General features: G+C 47.3%; 1 protein-coding gene across 3 annotated transcripts in view; it reads left to right on the top strand.

The window, feature by feature from the left end:
• The first annotated feature begins 6,222 nt into the window (after window positions 1-6,222).
• Window positions 6,223-20,285, top strand: part of CACNA2D2 (calcium voltage-gated channel auxiliary subunit alpha2delta 2) — a 223,486-nt gene continuing 209,423 nt past the window's right edge. For all 3 annotated transcript variants that reach the window (XR_012765226.1, XM_075432528.1, XM_075432527.1), the window contains exon 1: window positions 6,223-6,438. Coding sequence is in view for 2 of the 3 variants with exons in the window: in XM_075432528.1 (XP_075288643.1) it covers window positions 6,314-6,438 (125 nt within the window). In the remaining variant the exon portion in view is untranslated. The remainder of the gene's footprint in view (window positions 6,439-20,285) is intronic.

Here is a 20,285-nt window from a genome sequence, read left to right as displayed (position 1 = left end):
CCCAGCTATGTTGCAGCACGCTCTTTGCTGTTTTACAAACTGTAACGTACAATGATTGTCATTACTATTCATAGATTCATAGAATTTAAGATTGTAAAGGACAATTAGATGATCTAATCCGACCTCCTGCTTAGTACAGACTAGACATTTCATCCAGTTACCCCCGTACTGAGCCCAGTAACTTGTGTTTGACGAAATTGGATCTTCGGGAGAGATGTCTACTCTTCATGTGAGGAATTCAAAAGGCAAATAATTCCTGGATAGTCCTTCCAGTATTTAATCATCCTTACAGTGAGAAAACCTCGGTTCTGCACCTTGTTTCTAATTTGAATTTTCTGGCTTTAAATTCCAGCCATTGCTTCTTGTAATATGTCTTTTTCCACTAGATTAAGAAGCCCTTTAAAACCCCCTGTGTTCTCATGATAAAGGTACTTATCTGATCTAATCAACTCACTTTTAGGTCTTCTTCTGAATTGAATAATAAGAAACTATTATTTATTTTTGTAAAAGAAATTACAGGCCCAAATCACAGAGCAAAGTCCTGCAGAACTGACAATTTTTAGGGCTCAGTTTTTAGGGAGTTCACTTCTCCACAGTCACAGATTCCTGACGTGTCCTTGGGCATGTCACTCAGCTCCTTTGTTTCTTGGCTGTTCACCTACAGGATGGGAATACCACGAGTCTGTATACCATGAGTGTATATTCCTCCACAGTGTATATATGTTAACAACTGTAAAGTGCTGGGGGAAAAATATTAGTCACTGTGCTGAACACAGCAGAAGCCCTTAACAAGACAGCAGTCCTAAATCATTGTCCAACTAAAGAAAATAAATACCAACTTCATGTCAGATATGGGTCAAGGTTGAGTATCTCCTGTACTGAACTCTGAAACAAGTGCTGATTACTGTTGTGAAGTAACTGTTTTAAATTAAAGCAGTAGCGAGGCATGACTACATTAGGTAGCTGAGTGCAATGCTCTGTGACTTGCTATGATGCTGACCTCAGCTCTTTCACCCTCACATGGTGCAGAAATATTGCTTGAATCCCAAAGATAAATGATTCAATGGCAGGTCACTTGGACTTGAGCTAAACTGACTGACTGACTGGTCCCTTTTTTTTTTTGTCACACCAGATCTGTACTTTGAGCACAGGTACAGATAAAAGCTGAAGGAAAATACTGTCTTCAGCTGTCCCAGCTGCCTCCAAAGCGACCGCGGGACTATACCTAATTTTAGATACTGGCCCATCAGCCCTTTGGCAATGAGGCTAGCTCTTTATAGAGCTGTAAAAGTTTACAGTCATGGACAGGCTTTACATCCCTGTACTAAAAGCCAAAAAAAAAAAAATAATTGTAGAGTCAATGGGCAAATCCCAATTATACCTCCAGAGTAGGTTTCCAATCATTCCCAAGACCTTTGTAAATGTGAAGATCACCCAGAAAGATCTTGAGACTTGTAATTTGAGATGGAGCATATGTACTTCAGAGACTGTCTGGAAAACATACATAGCACAAAATGATAGTGTTGGAGGAAGCAGTTCCAGTTGTGGACTCAGACTAGGCCTTTGCCTTGGCATGGTATCAGTTTGGGCAACCTGTATGTTTCTCTAAACGTACACTCTGTGGGCTCTGTAATGTGAGGCCAGCATAGGCCTTGAAACATGCAGGTAAGTGCCTTTTGGAGAGATATGGAAAAGGACTTTGGAATAGCTTTTATCTCATCCCTGTGCTCTTTCTCTTTCCTGTCCGCGGTGGTATCCTCAGGACACATCTTTGCTCTTACTTGCAGGTTCTTACTCACTCCGGCTCAGAAACTCTGCAAAGATCCCTGATGCTGTTTCCTTTCTCCTTGGGCTCTTAAATACAATGTGGCTTTCCATGACTTGTGGTAAGTGCAACAGTTACTTATTACGTTTTTATCAACGTTAAGTGCCTGCTTTTCTCCTCTTTGTGAAACACTAACATCTGGCACCAAGCAACCCTATACATCATTAGCTGAGGAGCTCAGGTTTAAGAACGCTGAAGAAGAATAAACCTCTGAAGTCAGGATGTGTATTAGCTATTGCCATTTGCTCACTCTTCATTACCTCTTTCCCTTATTTGTCTTCCTTTAACGGTATGTCAACAACATTTTCTAACCTCTCACTCAGCAACGGATTTGTCAAGACTGCGGGTACACATTTGCACTGGTTACAGGCACACGTTTAGCCATGGGGGGCAAAACTGCGCTAACAATTACACAAGTGTGGATCTGGACTAATTCCATGAAAGTGCTTCAGGTTTAAACTGTGGTGCTCGTTCTGCTGAGCTGTCTTTCCTGTACCAAGCCAGGTGTTTGTGCCAGTCTGCCGAAAGTTGAAGCCTGTGTCCTGAGACAGTGACCCACCTTCATGGGGGCGATCCTGTGCAGAGCTGTGCCCCCCCCAGACGTGCTGGACTCTGCCCTGCAGCCGCCCACCAGAAATACATAAGCAGCGGTGTTTTGCTGTAAATTACGAAGAGGGGGGAAGGAGTAGCCTCGCTGTTTACTTCCTCTCAGTCACTCGGTCTGCACAGAGGGGATGTGCTTTGCAAGGACAGTTCTCACCAACGCACTGCATGAAAGCACAAGCAGGGGAAGGCTGAACTTGGTTTACCTGAAGGAGTAAGGAAAGAAACATGTCCATGCAGCAGTTACTGACTGCAAAGGCTCTCATTTTTCCTGTGAAACGATCAGTCATGGGAGAGTTAAACTCAAACCTTCTCTAGCATTCACCTGCATTTGCAAATAAATCAGCTATAAGAACAACTTAGACAGCCTCCTCCTACATGGCTTCTCCACTAAAAGACGTGGGAGAACAGCAGTGGTGCTGTCTGTTTTGCTGCAACCCTGTCAGTATTTCGGGTATCGTTCTGAATTTCACAGGGTGCTGTATAGATTACGGTGCTTTCACTGCAACCTTAGGCTGATTCACACTTACTCTGTGAACCTATGCTGACATATTAAAATTGCTCTGGAAGCTATGGCTTGAACTCCATGTTCAAGCCCATGTTTGTGCACCTTGGTGGTGCTCAGTGCTGCAGGTTAGGCAGGGTTTCAAAGAGGCCACGGTGCAGCATTGCCTGCTGCAGAAAATATGAAGGATAATGTATGTAGCGGTGCTGTCTTTCCTGTCATTCTCAACAGAATACCGGGTAGAAGATGACTCCACTGATTTGCTTCCCTCCCTTTTAGGGCAATGTTGATTTTGAAAGTTGTTGGCATGAAGTCTTTATAATACGTAGCTTTATGCAGGTTCTGGATGTTTGTCTCTCCTATGCACAGCTTGGAAAATAAACTTGTGGTGTTTTTAAGGGTGGTGGTAAAAAGAGTCTGCTGATAAATTTGTACATATTTGTGCCCTGAGAAATGGTCTTTGGGTGTGAGGTGACAGGGTTAATCTAATAACACGCAGGTGTGAATCAAAACTTTTTCCTGATGTGTATCTTGGTGAATTCGATTATTTCACCCCTTTACATATAAGACTGTTTCCAAGCGGCTTGCTACTAACCAACCTATCTGTGTATGGGCTGCAGAGATCACAGCAACGAGTACCACATAGTCAAAAGCATTTGAAATAACAAAGAAAAACAACCACACAAAACTAAACCAAAATGTCCATCTCAGCAGTGCAGGACTGTTCTTTAAAAACAGGGACGTGTCAGGCAAGGCTTTACTGTTAACAAACCCAAACAGCAGCCGTTGAAAGTAATTACTTGACATCTAGAGGTCTGCTCCTACTGTAAGACTACAAGGTCAAATTTTGCTCTGAAGGATATTGATATGGATAAAACAATTGTAAGGATTTTGGAGAGCCACATCTCAAAGAAATAAATCACCCATGCCTTTCTCGATGTGTCGGGTTACTGTGCCTGCGATAGCGAGGTGCTCTGTGCCCACGCACAGTTCAGGCACAACAGGCTGGAGCATCCAGCGCCGGGGCTGCTGCATACGGGCGATGCATTTGCAACTGTAGAGCAGCCAGCTGCTGGATGCCAGGCATTTGGAAAAGCAGTTGATAGCCGTGCTAATACACAGTTGTGTCCCTGAGCTTTTCTTGCAGGACAAAGGATCAGACTGCATAATGCAGAAAGATCCCATATTATAAAGGACATCTGGCAATTGCAATGCTGCCTCGTGGACCCCGGGTGTTCTGTTAGAATAGGAACCTGAAATCTGGACCATGTGGGCCCATACCTTGAGTTAAATTTTATCTGTTGGGCAGATGCTAACCCAGGTCCTCTGGGAAAGAAAGTACGGGTGTAACAGGCGACAGAATTTATCTTTCAAGAGTTTAGAAAAGCCAAATTCTACACAATGAAGAGTGTTTACTGTCTGCTGCCAACTCTGCCAGCAATGGACAAGCTGTTTATCCTGTTGTTGCTCTGTTTCCCCTGTATACACTGGAGATAATCCACTTACTACTGCTGAAACACACTTGGAGGTTGTGAGCTCGAAACTTCTGTATGACAGGTCAAGAACTGTGATTTCGACTGTAATACCCTATGAAAACCTGACTTAAACTGTGTGTGGTAGGTGCAGTTGAAATACAGGATGCAAAACCAGACCATGTCCTGAAGAGTGTGCGAAGAACAGTCATAGTCTGCACAAGGTACAGGAGCTGGAGAGGGAATACTAACGCTTTTCTTAATATTTTACTGAAGTATGAAGTTACTGCGCGTACCCATTTTCAGTGTCTGATGTTTTTTCAAGTCCATTTTTCTGGACTTGAGTGTGGATTTTAATGCTGACTTCCAACATGAGTTGGGAAAACAACAGTGTTTCTCCACCTCGTTAAAAAAAGAATTGTCTCTGTGAATCAGCTCGAGCTGGAGCCCGTGCATCAAATCCCTATTTCCATTTGTATATCAGTGTTCCTCACTGCCTGGAACTCGTGGTGTGTCTGGATGTGAACACATGAGTTTAGGCAGCAGTCTCGGTGCTCCTGGGATACCGGGAATCTGAGTCTGGGTCTGTGTCACTCCAAAATGTTTCTGTCTCCCATCAGAAACAAAGGATGGAGGCAACTCCATCCATCAGCAGCAGCAAACCCCTCCTGCAAACCAGGGCATGGAGTGCTTCAGAGAAGCAGCCTCTTCCCATCGAAGCCCTCCTCCCCTTCCCGAGCTGCCAGGCTCTGAAACCTCTGTGCTGGGCTCCAGACTGCCAGGGCTCCCGCCCTGCTGCTGCGCTTTGCTCTCCTGGTGGGCAGGGCCCGGGAGCCTTTGCGTCTTCAAAGCACTGATGTGTGGCTTGTGAGGCTTTTCCTCGAGACGTCTGTCCAGACACTGGCAATCTTCCCAATCTGACACCTTTGCTGAAGTTAAAGAGGGCAAAGCAGCGCTAGCTGTGCATCGCCAGGCCCGCGGCTGTCCCGGTTTGGGCTCGGTGGGGAGGGAACCAGGGAGCGTGCGGACGGCGATCCTGGCTCTGCCTTTGCCAGCGGCGCCTGCCAGCCGCCGGCGGTCAGTGCCGACGAAGCCCAGCAGCTGGGTTGGGGTTTAGAGAAGATGAAATTGCGCTGCAGCTCCCCAAAGACAGCATCGAGAAATCCAGGCCTTCCGAAGCCGGGCTCGGAAACCCGGGTGCCTTCGGGCTGCGCCTATCAATCCTGTTATTTTGGATTTCCAGCCGCGCTCACAAACGCTCCCCAAAGCCGTAGTGCGTTTAAAAACAAACCCTCGTCGCGGCTGCTATTATTATTTGGGAGACGCGGAGGTTCCCGCACGCCCCTCTGCCTCCGGCGGGTGGCCCCAAGGGCAGCGCGGTGCCCGGCAGCAGCGGGCCCGCGGGGGTGGCGCCCGCGTGGGAGTGGGAAGCGGCCCGCGAGGTCCCTCGCGACACAGACACCGGCCGCCGCGGCACCGCCCGGGGGGACGCGGGGCGGGGGACAGGGCCCGGGTCCGGGCCGGGGCGCCGCAGCCCGCCCGCACTTCCCCGCGCGGGGCCGGGGCCGGGGCCGGAGCGGGGCGCATGCGCGGCGGCGGCGGGGACCGGAGCGGCGCGGGGGGCCGGAGGGAGGGAGGGAGGGAGGCGGGCGGGGAGGAGGCAGGGCTGGGCCGGGCCGGCTGCCTGCCCGCCTATTTGAGGGAAAGTAGCGGTTCGCGGGCGCTTAGTGCCGGCCGCCGCGGAGAGGCAGCGGGCGAGCGGCCGCCGGTCGGTGCCCGCAGCCGGCGCGGCGCTGCCCCCCCCCCCCCCCCGCCGAGGACTGCCGCGCTCGTCGCACGAGTGGCGGCGGCGGGAGCCGCCCCTCGGGGCCGCCTCTGCCCCTTCCCCGCCGCGCCGTTAATGGAAACATGGCGATGGCGGCTCCGACCGGCAGCGCGGCGCCCGGCGCCCCGGCCCTCTGCGGCCACCTGGCCCTGCTGCTGCTCCTCGCCGCCCCTGCCGCCCACGGCTACAGCTTCCCCCAGCAGCACACGTAAGTGCCGCCGCCCCGGCCGGGACCCCCCCTCTCCCGCTGCCGCGGCTCGGCCGTGGCGCATCGCGGGGCCGCCCCCGGGCCTGCCGGCGCCGGGCGGGGGAGCGGCGGCGGCGGCGGGGCCGCGTTGGGCGCTGCCGGTGCCCGCGGCCGGGGCCGGGCTGGATGCGGTCGGGCGCGGGGGTCTCTGCGCCCGCTCCCTGCCGGCTGCCGGAGCGGCGAGGCGAGGAACGGACCCAAAGTTGCTGGCAAGCACAAACTTCCCCGGCGGGTGCCGGTGTGCCGGGCGGCTCTGGAACCGGTGATGTGGCGAGAGGGGGGAGAGACGAAAAGGACTTTCCCCCCTCCTCCTCCGTTTCAAGCACACAATGTGGTCCCCACAACCGGCCGTACCCAGCGGAGTTTGAGCAGAAACTAATGATAGATGGACAGTTCCACAGGCTGCCCGAGCTGGCGGTTCCTCCTCTCCCCTCCCTCTGGACCGACAGAAATTGGCTGGAATCTATTGCAAGAGAAGTCGGAAAGCAGCTCCTTTGGGTGAGGGGGTGGGGGACTGGAGAGTCGCTGCGGGAAGGATATAAATAGATTCTTTTTGGAAGAAAGCGAGCGTTTTGGAAGTTAATGTTTGGGAATATTTGCTAACACGTTCGGCTCTCTTGCACACCGTGATAACCCCGAAGCCCTGTCCCCCTCCACGCAGCCATACGAAATCTCACTGAGATGTATTTTAAGAGGCTGTCATCTCCGTTATGAAATGCTGAGGTTTGTTGACACAAAACTGGAAAAAAAAAAATAAATCCAGACAATCCAAAGTAGAGGCTGACACCGTGTCCTTACAGTCTGCGTTTCTGAAGGTGGGGAAAGATTTCAATGACATAGAGTTAATAATAGCAGCGTTGCCCTTAACTTTGTGCTGCCCCAGTGGATGTGCACTGCTTTATGTCACAATTTTCTCGTCATTTTTGATTTGCTTAAGAATAGAAATACTTTATATATATATGCCATAGGAAGTATTTCTGAAAGCCTTTTAGATTAACAGCTTTGATCTCGACGTATGTTTTTACAGGCAAGTAGTCAGGCCTGCTGAAAAGGCGGCTTATCGGCAGAAGAAACAGCGTTGTTTATTTGGGAGAGCTGTAGCTTACCGTGTTAATATCTGGCTTAACCGGAGGCATGGTTGTTTATTCAGAAATATCTCCCATTCAGACAGATTCTTTCTGGATTCTTTTGGGTGCTGTATCCATATTTCTGAATATCTTTGACTTTTGGGAGCTGATGGATTCCCTTTTCTTGCTGTCACGTAAATACAGAAATTCTTTGGAATAAAACCCTGAGAAATGTCTACCTACAGGGGCAGGAGAGGAGAGGGAACGTGCCAGTTCTCATCCAAGTACCACAGCCTTGTGGCCTGATCCAGCACTGCTCTCGCATGAATAATCTTTACTTTCATGAGAATCCCTGTAGAAGTAAAGGGGATTATGTGCATGGTGAAGCACAGATAAAGTTTTGTGGGATGTTTTTGATGTTTCAGCAGCTTTTTCAGGGGTTATAAGTTGTTGCTTTCTCCTCTTAAATTTGGAACACAGAATCATATTATAGAATAAATCGCTTCTGGGTATCAGTTTACAAGTCAGAACTGTGATTTCTTTCGAACTGCACAAAGTTTTATGAGAAGGTTTTTATAGCAGGAGAGACATACTTAAGAGAGGCGTATAATTTGTAAATAATGTGTTGGCCTTCCCCTCACTCAGACTGATTATTATCTATATTGTTCTAAAAAGCTGGCACAGTTTATTAGCCGAAACAGTTTTATTCCAGATGATTTGGTGGGCTTTACTAGGATAGAATTAGTTAGCTCTGTGCTCTCTTATCAGTGGTCTTATCAGAGTCGGCCTGATCCTGTACTGGGAGCGGGAAGATGTGTAAAACCTGAAGCTGGTGGCAAGAATTCATAATTTCTTGCAAATACAAAGGGAGGGTCCTGTAAAGGCCACTGATGCTGTGTGTGCCTCGAGTGGGAAGTAATGCTGCCTGGCTGCATCTGGAGAAGAGACACAGAAGGGACGCAAGACCTCAGCCTGACCTGGTATCTTCTTGCTTGTTTTATTCCCCTTATGACCTGTTTTGTGAACCCAGCGAAAAGAAGAGTCACAAATGGATATTTGATGGTGATGCACAATTGCTGGGCAGTAGGTTAATGCTGTAACATGTGGGCTGAAATGCCTTGAGAGCTCTGCCCTAGGGCTGCCGTGGTTGTTTCTCGGGAAGGGAGTATTTGATGGGAGTAAAGAGTGCAACGGTAGCTGGCACCAAGGCTTGAACAACACTCCTTAACTGACTGTGTCGTCCCTGTGTCCTGTCGTCGTCCATGCCCCCCCCCGACCCCGACCCCCCCCCCCCCCCCCCCCCGGTAGTTTCCTGTTTGCAGACTTCTTGTTTTTAAAGACACTGGATATAACTTAAATCTTCTTGGAAGGTTTGTAGGTCCGAAGCTGAGTTGAGCTAGTGGGATGGGCTGCTAAATTCTTCCCGTTACGAGCTAATTTTCTCTTGCTTTAGACGATGCACCCTTGTACCAACAGTGAATGATTCAGACCATTGATTAGAAACCTTGTTTGTCTTTGGAGATTTTCTCTGTGAATCGCTTAAGTCATCTTTCACTACAGGATGCTCAAAAATGAGACTGCTTTTTTAAGCAGCCCCAGAACTGTTTCAGTTCTCACAGGCAGGAAACTGAGTGATTGGGATATTTTGCTTGGGGGGGGGGGCAATAGAGAACAATTGTCTTTTTTTATTTTTGGTTACAATTGTATTAATTATCATCAGTGGTTCTGTGTGTTGATTCTTGTTCTGTCCCTGATAAATCACTGGTGTTCCACATTATCTCTCTTCTCCTGGGTAGCAAGGTTTTAATCATCTTATGCTGAGCTAAGGAAGGCTCGGCTCAGCCGGTTGTCCAAAGGGGAATTTCTCGTTGAGATTTAAAAAGCAAAATCCCAGATTGGAACAAACCCGTTGGGGCGGGCACGTTAGGTGATGTCCACTGACTGACGAGGCTCCGTTTAGGAATGGTCATGTACAGGACTGTGCATCTGGGTGGTCAACGGGATTAATGGCTCTGGAAAGAAAGGCTGTCGGTTGCAGTTAATTTCTTTTTTTTTTTTTTTGGTAGTATGCAGAGGGATTTCTGTGGCCACAAGGTAAAAACCTCTGCTTGAATTTGAGAGATTTGGTATTAGGTGATTGAAAGCCGGGACAATGAGGGAAGTCTTGCACCTGTATTGCTGTTGCCTCCTGTTAGTGGGGATTTTCTGCATGTGAGTGCTGGAGAATGTGGTTCCCAGTGCCGCTGCCCTGGAGCAGAACAAGCCCCCTCCTCACTTTGCAGAAAGGTTTTTTGTCACTTGGATTTGAAAGAAAATTGCCATCTGCTAGAGGGTGGCGAGCCATTTGCTTCTTGTGAGGAAGCAGGTGTGTGCAGAATTGCTGCGTGTCCGCTGGTGAGGCTTGGCTTCATCGCTGCTCTGCAGGGCATCTCTGACCAGCCAGCCAGAGGAGAAAGGGATGTCTGCAGGGGAAGGTGCCAGCCTGGGGACCACGGTCTGCTCTGGCCTCTCCAGCATGAGATTTAGCGTTTGTCAGATGCAGACAGTAGTTTTGGGCAGCAAGCTGGAGGCGTTACCAGCGATCCTGTGGAATGGTAAGTAGTGAAGGCTCCTGCTGAGAGCGGTGAGGCCTAATAGATGCCCATTACCACTGGAAGGTGGTCTTGCAGCTGCCTCTACCAAATTAATTGCTTCCTTTTAGCAGGTTTCGATTTGTAATTGTGTCGTTTCACCCCGAATGAGGTTAATGATGCTGGCAGTGATGGCATATCTGGGCTAGCAGGGTTGGAAATAAATAACTCTGTTAGGACTGGATGCTTTAGGGTTTGCAGGATGCTGTGTAGAGGAAACTCCTTCTCTTGTTCTACTGCCCACCTGCTGTGCAGTCAGAAAATCTCTTCCAATTATGGTTTTGATGCTTGGGAAGGGAACTTGTCTGGAAGGAAGCAGAGAAGTGGGGAGATGGCCCTGCTTGTCTCCTGTTGCACTTGGCTGAGCAGAGAGACAGCTCCCTGGGAGGGCAATCTACCCCAGTGAGTGACTGACAGATAACGTCGCTCCATCCCTGTGAGGGCTGAGCAGCCGCCGTGAGAACTGGTACCCAGTGAAGGCACAAACACCCAGTCTCCCTGCCACAGCACCTTGTGGGCTGTGCATCACTGGCAGAATCCGCTTTGGAGTGCGCGGAGGCATGCTGAACTGCCCAGAGGTAAAAGAACAGCTCCAGGGAGAAGACCAAGTGTTTTTTAAAAGCCATTTGCTGTATTTCTTTGGGATTTAAAAAAATATTCTCTATTCCGGTTGCCATTCTGAATGCTTTCTGCTGAGGTATTGCATGGGGAAGGGGCAGGCATCAGAGCAGGGCATTACCACTTTCTTGCCTGTCCTTGTGTTGCCTCAACCCGATACCCTGCCTGCAGTGATCCCCTTTAAGATTGTAGTTTCAGGAATTTGAATTTTTCAGCTGTATACTTTAAAAAATTCTTAATTTAAATTCTCTTGGGAGAGTGTGTGTGTTCCCGCTGAAAGCAATAAGGCTCCTGCACGTAGGCCTGAGGGTAGAAGTGGGCTCGTGCTTGGTGTTTGACAGGCATAGTTCAGAAGCTTCATTACAAAGAAGCTTTGTATGTGTTGTATGCATGTATGCAGCAGCCTCTTAAAAGCTGAAGGTGGTTACATAGGGTCTAAATGGAAACCTGAAAATTTATCCTTGAATGAGCTTCCTGGTGCTTGGCTTCAAAAGCCATCAGAAAGGCTCTTGAGGGCTGAAGTGCTGGGGCATCTGTGCACGGTAACATTGTACATGTGCGTGAACCGTACAATTTAGACAATGCTTTTTTCAGCCAATGACATACTCAAGTGGGATGAAATAAAAGAAAAAGTCATAACCAAGCAAAATACTTGAGTGAAATACTCAGCAAGAAAGGACAGTACCTGAATGTTTCGATATTTACTTTTCCAGGAGCCTCTTGAAAGCGAAACGTGTTTTGTTAGCAAAGTTGTTTTTTCCTCTCTGTTGGAGTGTTGGTAGCACTTTCATGTTTTAGACCTGTTCCTGTAATCTAGGCCTCATCCTCAAGTTTATTATTGCTGGGTTGCATGGGGAATGGGGTCTTACAAACAGTTGTTAGTGGACAGTTAGTTTCTACCAACAGATATTGACATGGTTTTCTTTAGTCTGAATCATTTGATCTTTCACAGAATGCACATGGATTTTCTTTAACTTTGACAAGTCATCCCACGACCCTTCCAATTCTGTCTCAGCCATTACCTTTTGGTCATCGGTATAGTAAGAAATAAAAGGTGTTTACCAAGAGCAAAGGATTAATTCTGCTGTGAAGCAGTGTTTCTCACATTGACTGATGCATGAGTGGTCAGGATATTTAGCCAGATCAGCTTGTGACGGGTGAAAGGGCTGCAGGGCAAGAGACACAGGGTCTGAATGGCAGTCAGGCCAGACAAAGGTTGCACGGTCTGTGGTTTCTGTATCTATTCATTAACTCTCTGCGAGGTCGTTCCTCTTGGCTGTGAGTAGGCTACTGTGCTGACTCCTTCTTGGAAGCTGCTTCTCGGTCTGGTGGGGACAGTGCAGGAGCTGTTGTACAGCGTACCTCCTGGGGCCACCGGAGACTGCCTTTCAGGACAGCCACAATCAGGCCTTCTCCCCTTGCTTCTAGTTGAGGCTGAGAACTCCGGAGGAGGTAATTGCTGATAGTAATCAGATTGGGTGCTAAACAGGGGCATAAACCATTTAGTGCAATAGCTCTGCGGATGATAAAGCCTTGGGCGCAGTTGCCAAAACAGAAGTTGAGTTTGCATGTCTCTAATGAGCCAAGTGCCTTTGCGCACCACTGAAGTGTGTGGAGTTAAATCCAAGAAGAATGGGATGCGACATGATTTTTAGCTCTGATTTATGTAAAAAATCCCTGAAGTTCTTGCAATGAAAAGGAGATCTTTAATAAGAATTAGTCTCCTGCCCACTCCCATGATCATGATGGTCCTTTCATTGTCCATGAAGGGTGGGAATGGAGCTGCTCTCTCCATGGACTAAGCTGGAGCTGCGTTTGCACCAGTGGGTATCTGTTACAAATCCACTGAAGCTCTAGGCAGAACTTCAGGTTTACTCAGGTTCTGCTGGTGCCAAAGCTGTTCTGCTACCACTGACGCTAGGGGAATTCATGAATCAATATGGGTTGTGCCTACAGTGAGTATATGTATCACTGTGATAGAAAATCCAGAGTGCTGGATTACAAAAGGCACGTTCATTTACCTGACAAAGGTTGTCTATCTTGAATTATTTATGAGGCTTCACAGCGTGCTAGTAAATTTTGTAAAAGCAATGAAGTCCTGGTAATGTGAGCCTCTTCACTGCAGCTTCCGTAGTAGAGTTTTGCTGAGAAGGTACAGGAGGTGGGGGATGGAGGAGGAGGAGGAGGAGGAAGAAGTAGGCAGCGAGTGAAGGGATAGAGAGAGACTGCTGCTTTCATCTGCAAATGATGAGGTGTGCAGAGCAATCAAGTGCGAATTAGTTAGATCATGCTGTGCATTGGAGCAAAAATCTGCGTAGTGTTGGAAAGCAACTTACGCTTCAGAGGAGGGTGGGGGGAGACAGGGTGGGGAGTGAAGATACATGCACAGAGAAGGGTGAAAATCTCGTGACCAGCATGCTGGCAGCTTCCCATCCATAGGAGTGTTGTTTGTGGGGCAGTTTCTTTAAAGTATATACCTATTTTGGTGAGGTTTACTTATCTGAGTTCCACCAACTGAAGGATCAAGCCAGAGTTGGCCAGGCTTTTCTGTGTGGCATTTGGCAGCTTGTGAGCATGCAGAGCGTGTGGCTGTGCACCAGAGAGGTTTGCTCAGGATGACCTGGAAGACGCGTGGCCCGCAGGAGCATGAAGTCGGTGTTACCCAACTTAGTGAGTCTCCCCCACTTTCTCAGGCTTCTGAGCCTCTTGGCCTTCCAAGCACAAACAAAGTTCCCTTTAAACTGTTAAACTGGTGGAAAGATTTGGGAAATAGTGTTGTATCCATCTCCACTGAAGTGACAAATGAGGATATGACTCTCCTTATAAATACCAATGCCTTTCAACCCATAACAGAGCTGGGTCCTGAAAATCTTCTCTTGCTGCAAGTTGCCAGTTTGTTTGCTGTCAGTCTGTGTCTTCTCCCGTGAACTCTTAATACTTTTAAGTTCAGGAGAATCCAATATCCAAAGTCAAAGTTCACATTCATCCTCCAAATTAGAAATAGGCCTCTTGTTTTGTTTTCTTAGTATTTTTCAGAGCCAACCTTGTATAAGCCACTCACGCTTCAAAAATGTATAAAGCTCTCACTGATTTAATTTCTGTTGAATCAGAGGTATTCTTGTATTTGAATTCTCTTCTCTACTGTATTTTATGTAGTAATATCTTTTTATCGTGGCCAGCGAACACTTTCTCTACAGTATGACACAGTGAGGGTCAGGAAGGCAGTGCCTTGTTTGCATTTGTAACGTATGGTGGGTTTCGCAGTCAGGTTTTTGGCAGCTGTAATACGGACGCAAAAACAGAGACAGACTTAAGCCAAGCGAAGCGCCTAATACTCAGCTTTATCAGGTGTTGAAGATTGAGTCAGATTCTGGTCTGTGAGTGGTTGAACATCTTTTTATTGCTCCATAACGAATGCAGTAGACCCAGGAGGAGCCAAAGTACCATTTTCCCTATGTCTGAGGTAGTCTTATAAATTAGAGGTCTCTACTAAGCTTTCACTGTAGTGTCACATTCTTGGGATCAGCAGGGGGGGAAAAAATAGTAATGTATTGTGTGGGCTTATGTGCTTCCAGGACCTCTGCAGGGGAGGGATGCCCATTGCCCAGGTAAAAGTAAACCTTCTGCAGCTGTGTGTCATGCATACCAGGGGGAAAAAGGGTGGAAGAAACAGCATTATTTATTCAAGACCTGAAAGCTGAAAAGAGTTTCAGGACAGTGAGCTAGGCATGCGTCGCAGCTTCGTGGGCATTCTGCTTTCCCCTTCTCCTTTGCCTGCTCTGGAAAGGAGAGTAGATTACATGAGTATGAAAAAAAAAAAAACAAAACAAAACAACAAACCAATCAATATTTTTCTCTTCACGCAGCTCTTGTTTTTTTGTTTATTCTGTTTTTGTTTGCTGAGAAATCTTAATAATTGTTGATCAGTAACCAAACTGATAACATTATTTTGCCTCCCACAGAATGACAGACCAAAAGAGCACCAGCCCAAAAGGGACCCTCTCTGTGCACAGGCAGGGATGCCTGCGTGCCCCTCCTTGGCTGCATCCTGTAGGACTGCTCGTGATTGAGCCATTCTTCCTGACGTTGGGTTTGTTGCGATGCGGAAGAATTTGCTGTTGTCAGGCTTGCATGCTGTACTCTGCTACAGCTATGCTAGGTTTTAAAAGCTGAGAAATGTCAAAAAATTTTTCAAGATACTGGGACAAATTCATCACTGCTGTAATGATGCTGTGGGATTATGCTGGGGATAACTTTCAGGCCTTTGTCTTTTAACTTTTAAATATGGTTGTGGTTGCCTCTGTTGTGATTTTTATTGTGAGATGGAGAAAAGAAACGCATCTAACACATCTACTATCTGCTCATGCTTCGGTCCCAGTTTCTAAATAACCCCATTTAGCACCTGCCCGCCTGTTTGACCCGGCAACAAAAATGTTGTGTTGGCATTTCTGACATCAATACCGCCTTTTTACCCGTCATCTTAAGGCTAAATTGAACCCTTCTGTGTCACTTGCTCCTCACTATGTTTATTTGTTTTGATCTAGTCTTTACTGTATAGAAAAATCTAACCAGCTCTGTCTCACTGCTGCTGCCTGCTAGGAAATGGGGCTCTTTTCCGTGAGAAGTGGCTCCTTCGACAGGCAAACGTTGTACCCTTATCTTCCCCATGCTTCCCAGACATGAGGATGGAGCAGCCAGGTACAGAAGGGCTCTGACTGCTGTGTCTTGGCGTGAGGTCTCACTTCCCCATGGCAGCTGCTGAGCTAGCTCATACGTTTTCCCCCTCTTGCAGCCCTGTGCTGACAGCCTTGCTGGTGCCATGTTTGCTCGGGCCAGCACAGCATTGCTGAGCATTGCATGTGGCAACGCTGGTGTGTGGCAATCTTCTTTGCTACCTTTCCTCTCTTGATACCACTCCAAGTGGAGCCTTGTGCTGAAAGCATTGCTGGTTTGTGCAGTGTGTGAATGTGATTACGTGTGCTGAAAGTGGCCTTTTTTGTTTTATAAGGGCCACTTAATAAATGTCACTTATTTGGTGACTCTACAACAGAGTGCATGGCCGTCTTCTCATCAGGAGGTGGCTGCCAGACCCCGTCCTGTTCTCTGGAGTCACAGCTGGCTGGTGAAAGAGTAGGTTTGGCACTTTCCAGAAAAAAAGATGTGGTGTTTCTATGGTAGCTTGTGTAATACTTTCATTATTAGTTAAATCTACTTACTGCTGTGTTTGTGCCATTTCAGTTATTAGATCCCACAAGATAGCATGAGGATTCTTTTATGTGAAGTTTCTGCAGCTGCTTGATTTTCTCTGGAAGAAATGAAAGGTTTAGTAAAAGATACCTGTCCTTACAGAGGAATATCAGAGTGATTGCAGTGTGGTGGTGGTGAGCTGCAAAGGGACCTGCTACGCGCTGCGAGTGAGGTGCTCCAGCTGCTGCATTATTCGAGGCCCATGTTGGGGCCATAAGTAATGCCTAGACCTGCAGTTTCTCTACTTAAAAATGTGTGCCCCTTGTTAGATAGAGTATTCATGTGCAAAGCCTGGTGCTTCGGGGGCTGGATGGAATGGGTGATGAGGGCACTGTTTCATCCTGTACCAGAGCAGCCAACTTGCAGTACTGGGTGTACTGCAGTTTGCTGAAATGTTCGGAAGTTTGTGATGTTCGTCGCACAAAAGTCCAGACCCCATGACCAAAGCAACGACTGTTCCAAGTGTATAGTATTTTTTTTGTCTAACTTTCCATGTGAAACTAACCTTGCTTCCTCATTTGGCTTGGCTGCAATATTTGTTACAGTGTCATTCCTTCTCTTTTTTTTTTTTTTTTTCTACTGCTATCATGTTCAGGTTTAGTGTTTATCTTCTAATAGTTTCTGAATAGCGGAGTGCTTGCATTACTGGCACTGCCATATAGTTAATCTCGAGCACAGATAGCTGTGAGGAGTCCAGACAGAGACTTCAGCCTTTGGTGGCATGCTTGTGAGTGAGGAAATTAGCTTGGAAATCGTCATTTGTTAAAATTACTCATGTGTTAATCTTGCTGTGATACCACAGCTTCTGGCAGTATGTGAGTTAGCAAGATGCTTGTGGCTGAGAATGAGGGCAGGTTCTCACTTTGGAAGCATCTCAGCAAAGACCTTGTCTTACACCTTTGCTCTGAGGGGATTTACATGGAGGAATATGGCCCGTTTTTCCATTGCCAGGCCTATCTTCCAGGTGTTCTCTTGTCCCCAGTTGATCTTATGGCCTACTTTCTGTCCACTAAGCGTCAAAAGGTGACCAACCTGTCAATCTTGGCTAGCATCAGGAGCAAATCTTGCGTGCCTCGGGCTTGTTCCCTGGGGAGACATGTAATTCTTTCATTGTGCCCTTGGGATTGTCCCTGCTCCCCATCCCTTCCCGTTGCAGTGTAAGCATCTTGTCCTGTTCTCCATTTTCCACTCATTCTAATGTTATTTTTTTTATACACACTTTGTAATAACACTTGCACATCCCTATTGCTTGTTTTGCTGATGAAACTAAGGCTTCAGAGACTCCAGTATGTCAGTGGTGGAGCAGGAAATGCAACCCAGATCACGTAATTCCTCCTGCGCTGTTCCTCCAAATGAGTCCATGTTTTTCGTTTTGGGGTAAACGTTTCTTCTGCTATGCATTAACAACATGTCAGATTCAACTGCAAGAACAGAAACACGACCAGGAGGATTTGGACTCCAGGGACAATATCTGTTCCTTTCTTTGGTGTTGGGAGGGTGGGAACTGTCCTTGTGGATGACAAGCTTCTCTGAAGGACACTATTCTCTGGCAAATGCCTGGACATCAAAGTTTGGACAGTGCTGTTCTCCGCACAGTTAAGCGGAGGGTGAGAGGGCTTGCTGCTGACTGCTCAGTGTACTCAGCACTGGGCTTTTGCAAATTAAATGGGTGTCCTCTGCTGCATAAGACTGAAGTTGGATGCTTGTGCCATCTAAATTATGGTCAGGCACCTTTCCCAAGAAATGCTGTCTTTAAAATTGCATTTTTGTGCTGATGATGCACTCATCTAGATTTGGATCTCTTTTACTTGTTGCCTCCTTGTGGCAAGCACTCACTGCTCAGACTGGTGACTGGGGAAACTGTAGGGCAGTAGCTCCTGATCATCCCTTGGACGTTTATCCCCTTGGATGGCACCTGAGGTATCATCTGAACATTTCCCACTCCCTGTGTCTGTCTCGGAGAAATTCTAGAGGCCATTAAGCTGGGTAATTTACATGCTTCTTGAGCCTGTGCCTAGGGAAATATATTTCACAGGTAATTTCAAATCTCTTGGCGTGTGGAAGAAGTCATTATTCTAAATAGAAAGGGGCTGGTGATGTCACGGGCCCCATTGAGAAGACCGCATTAGAGGCTGGGATTTTTCTCTCTTACAGGGAAGAGTCCAAGGCATTATATTCATAGGCTTTTTGGATGTCAGAAGATTTTGGTTTTAATGTCGATACTCATTTAGAAAAGCAAAAGAGACAATTATCTTGTAATCTTAGATTTCAGTTACATGTGAGTATATTGTGTGTGAGGGTCGGGAGGAGACCAACTCTGGGGTGTCCATAGGTGGGCGAGTGTCCTGCTTTGGTGTTAGTGCTGTCTTCCAAGGGCAAACACCAAAGTTAGTGTCAGGAGATCGAGTTGCAGTTCTGACTCTTCTCCCAAAAGTCTGTTTGGATTTGAGACGACTGCTTTGCCTTTGTAGCTCAGTTCTCCCCTCCTGAAAAAAAGCAGAAAATATTTTGTCAGGCATATTAGGAGGATTTGACAGTTTAATGTTGATCAGTCCCTTCAAAATGGTCTTTGATGGGCCGTTGCACTATCTGTACTTTAATTGTGATATTGCAATGGTGAGGGAATGTGAACAGTAACTGTGATAATTGTGAAGCAAGATTGTGGGTGCACAGCTTGAGGCACCTGGTGAGCAGGGGGACACATCTGTGTTTAGGCTCCAACAGAATTCCCTGGTGACATTTTGCTTTTCAAAGGGAAGACAGCTTGTTGCAGAGTGGTGTTTTCTTGCAGCAGAGGGAACTCCCAAGGTGACTGGCACAGCATCCTCACTCCCAAAGGTGCTCCAGCACAGCATCCCTGTTCCACAGGGTCCTCCAGGACAGGGAGGCACATCCCTTCTGGTGAGAAAAGCTGGCTGCGGCTGGAGATGGGAAGACTGAGCCTGATGGACCAACATCCTGAGCACGTATAGCAAATCCTGTAGTATCATCTGAGTATTTCCACTGTGGTTCAGTCAACTCCATTTCAATAGACTTGTATCCTTTTCAAAGGAAAGGTTGTATGTATATGTTTTTTTCCTGTGGAGGGAACAGTGTTTCTCCCAGCTGGATAGGGAGAAGGAGAGAAGAGGTGACCTGTGAAAGCTGACGGTTTCATCCCTGTTGTTGTAGTGCTCCAAGTGATGCAGTGGCACTGGGACAAAACAGACCTGGGCTGCATGATTCCACTATCCCTGCCTCAGAGCGTGCATGGATGCCACCTTTCAGCAGGAAAGGTCCCACAGACAGCTTTTAGATGTGTATCGTGAAATAGTGAGGTGATGGCATAAAATGCCTTAAATTATTATTTATTTTTTTTAATGCTTCCCACCCCTACCTCTTTTTTGTTTTGTTGCTGAAAGGGAGTAATACAATGAAGAGCTGCTGCAGATGAAGGCGACTGCATATGAAATAACAGGGTTCTGGGTGTTTGGCTGGTGAGAGATGCAATGAGTGAGCATTGCTAAGTGCTTTATAATAACAACGATTACAATGCTCTCTTAGGAGCCAGGAATCCCTCAGGTAGGGGGATGGTGGGGAGAGGGGTTGTTTAAGATGAGGAATTTAACTAGGTCGACATCTAGTGACAGTGACACCCAGAAAGCCCCTGAGGAATGTTCCATATGATGCTGCAAGAGGCTACTCCAAAAACCCCAGGAGACTTGGAGTAACTTGGTTAGGGACTGAAGAATAATGGCAATGGATGCCCCTAAATAGCTCTTGTAGCAGGAGGTCTTTGTGGCAGAGGTCAATGATATGCTTTCTTGGTAAGGAGACAAGTTGTAGACACAAGTTGGGCAGAGGTCTGTCTAGCCAGTAGTCCTCTGTCAGACTCCTTAATATGGCTTGCATCTTAATGATCAGATTAATCATTGTGTGCCTAGTTTGTTTCTGATCAGCTGAAATCTGCAATGGGAAGGGTGGATGCTGAAGGCAGTCCTCTGGTGTCCTGTGGCTAGTAGGAGTTGCCCAGTGTGCCATTTTCAGCTTGGCCACATTTGCATTCTGCTGTGACTCTCCCTAGGAACAGGACTCTTCCTGGCAGCAGGAGCGTCACTGGATGGAGTACCTTGCATGAACAAGAGTGCGTTGGGAAGCTCTTTCTTGTCGGGCGCTATAGTCAGTCCACTATGCTGTGTCTTGCCACTATGGCACTATGTCATGACATCTCTCCCTCACCCTTTAAACAGCACACTAGAGAAATGAG

The sequence above is a fragment of the Opisthocomus hoazin genome, chromosome 11 (genome assembly GCF_030867145.1).
Source record: "Opisthocomus hoazin isolate bOpiHoa1 chromosome 11, bOpiHoa1.hap1, whole genome shotgun sequence".
In the NCBI taxonomy this organism is placed as follows: domain Eukaryota; kingdom Metazoa; phylum Chordata; class Aves; order Opisthocomiformes; family Opisthocomidae; genus Opisthocomus; species Opisthocomus hoazin.
The sequence above is the reverse complement of the archived record's forward strand: the minus strand, read 5'-3'. Positions and strand labels throughout refer to the sequence as shown.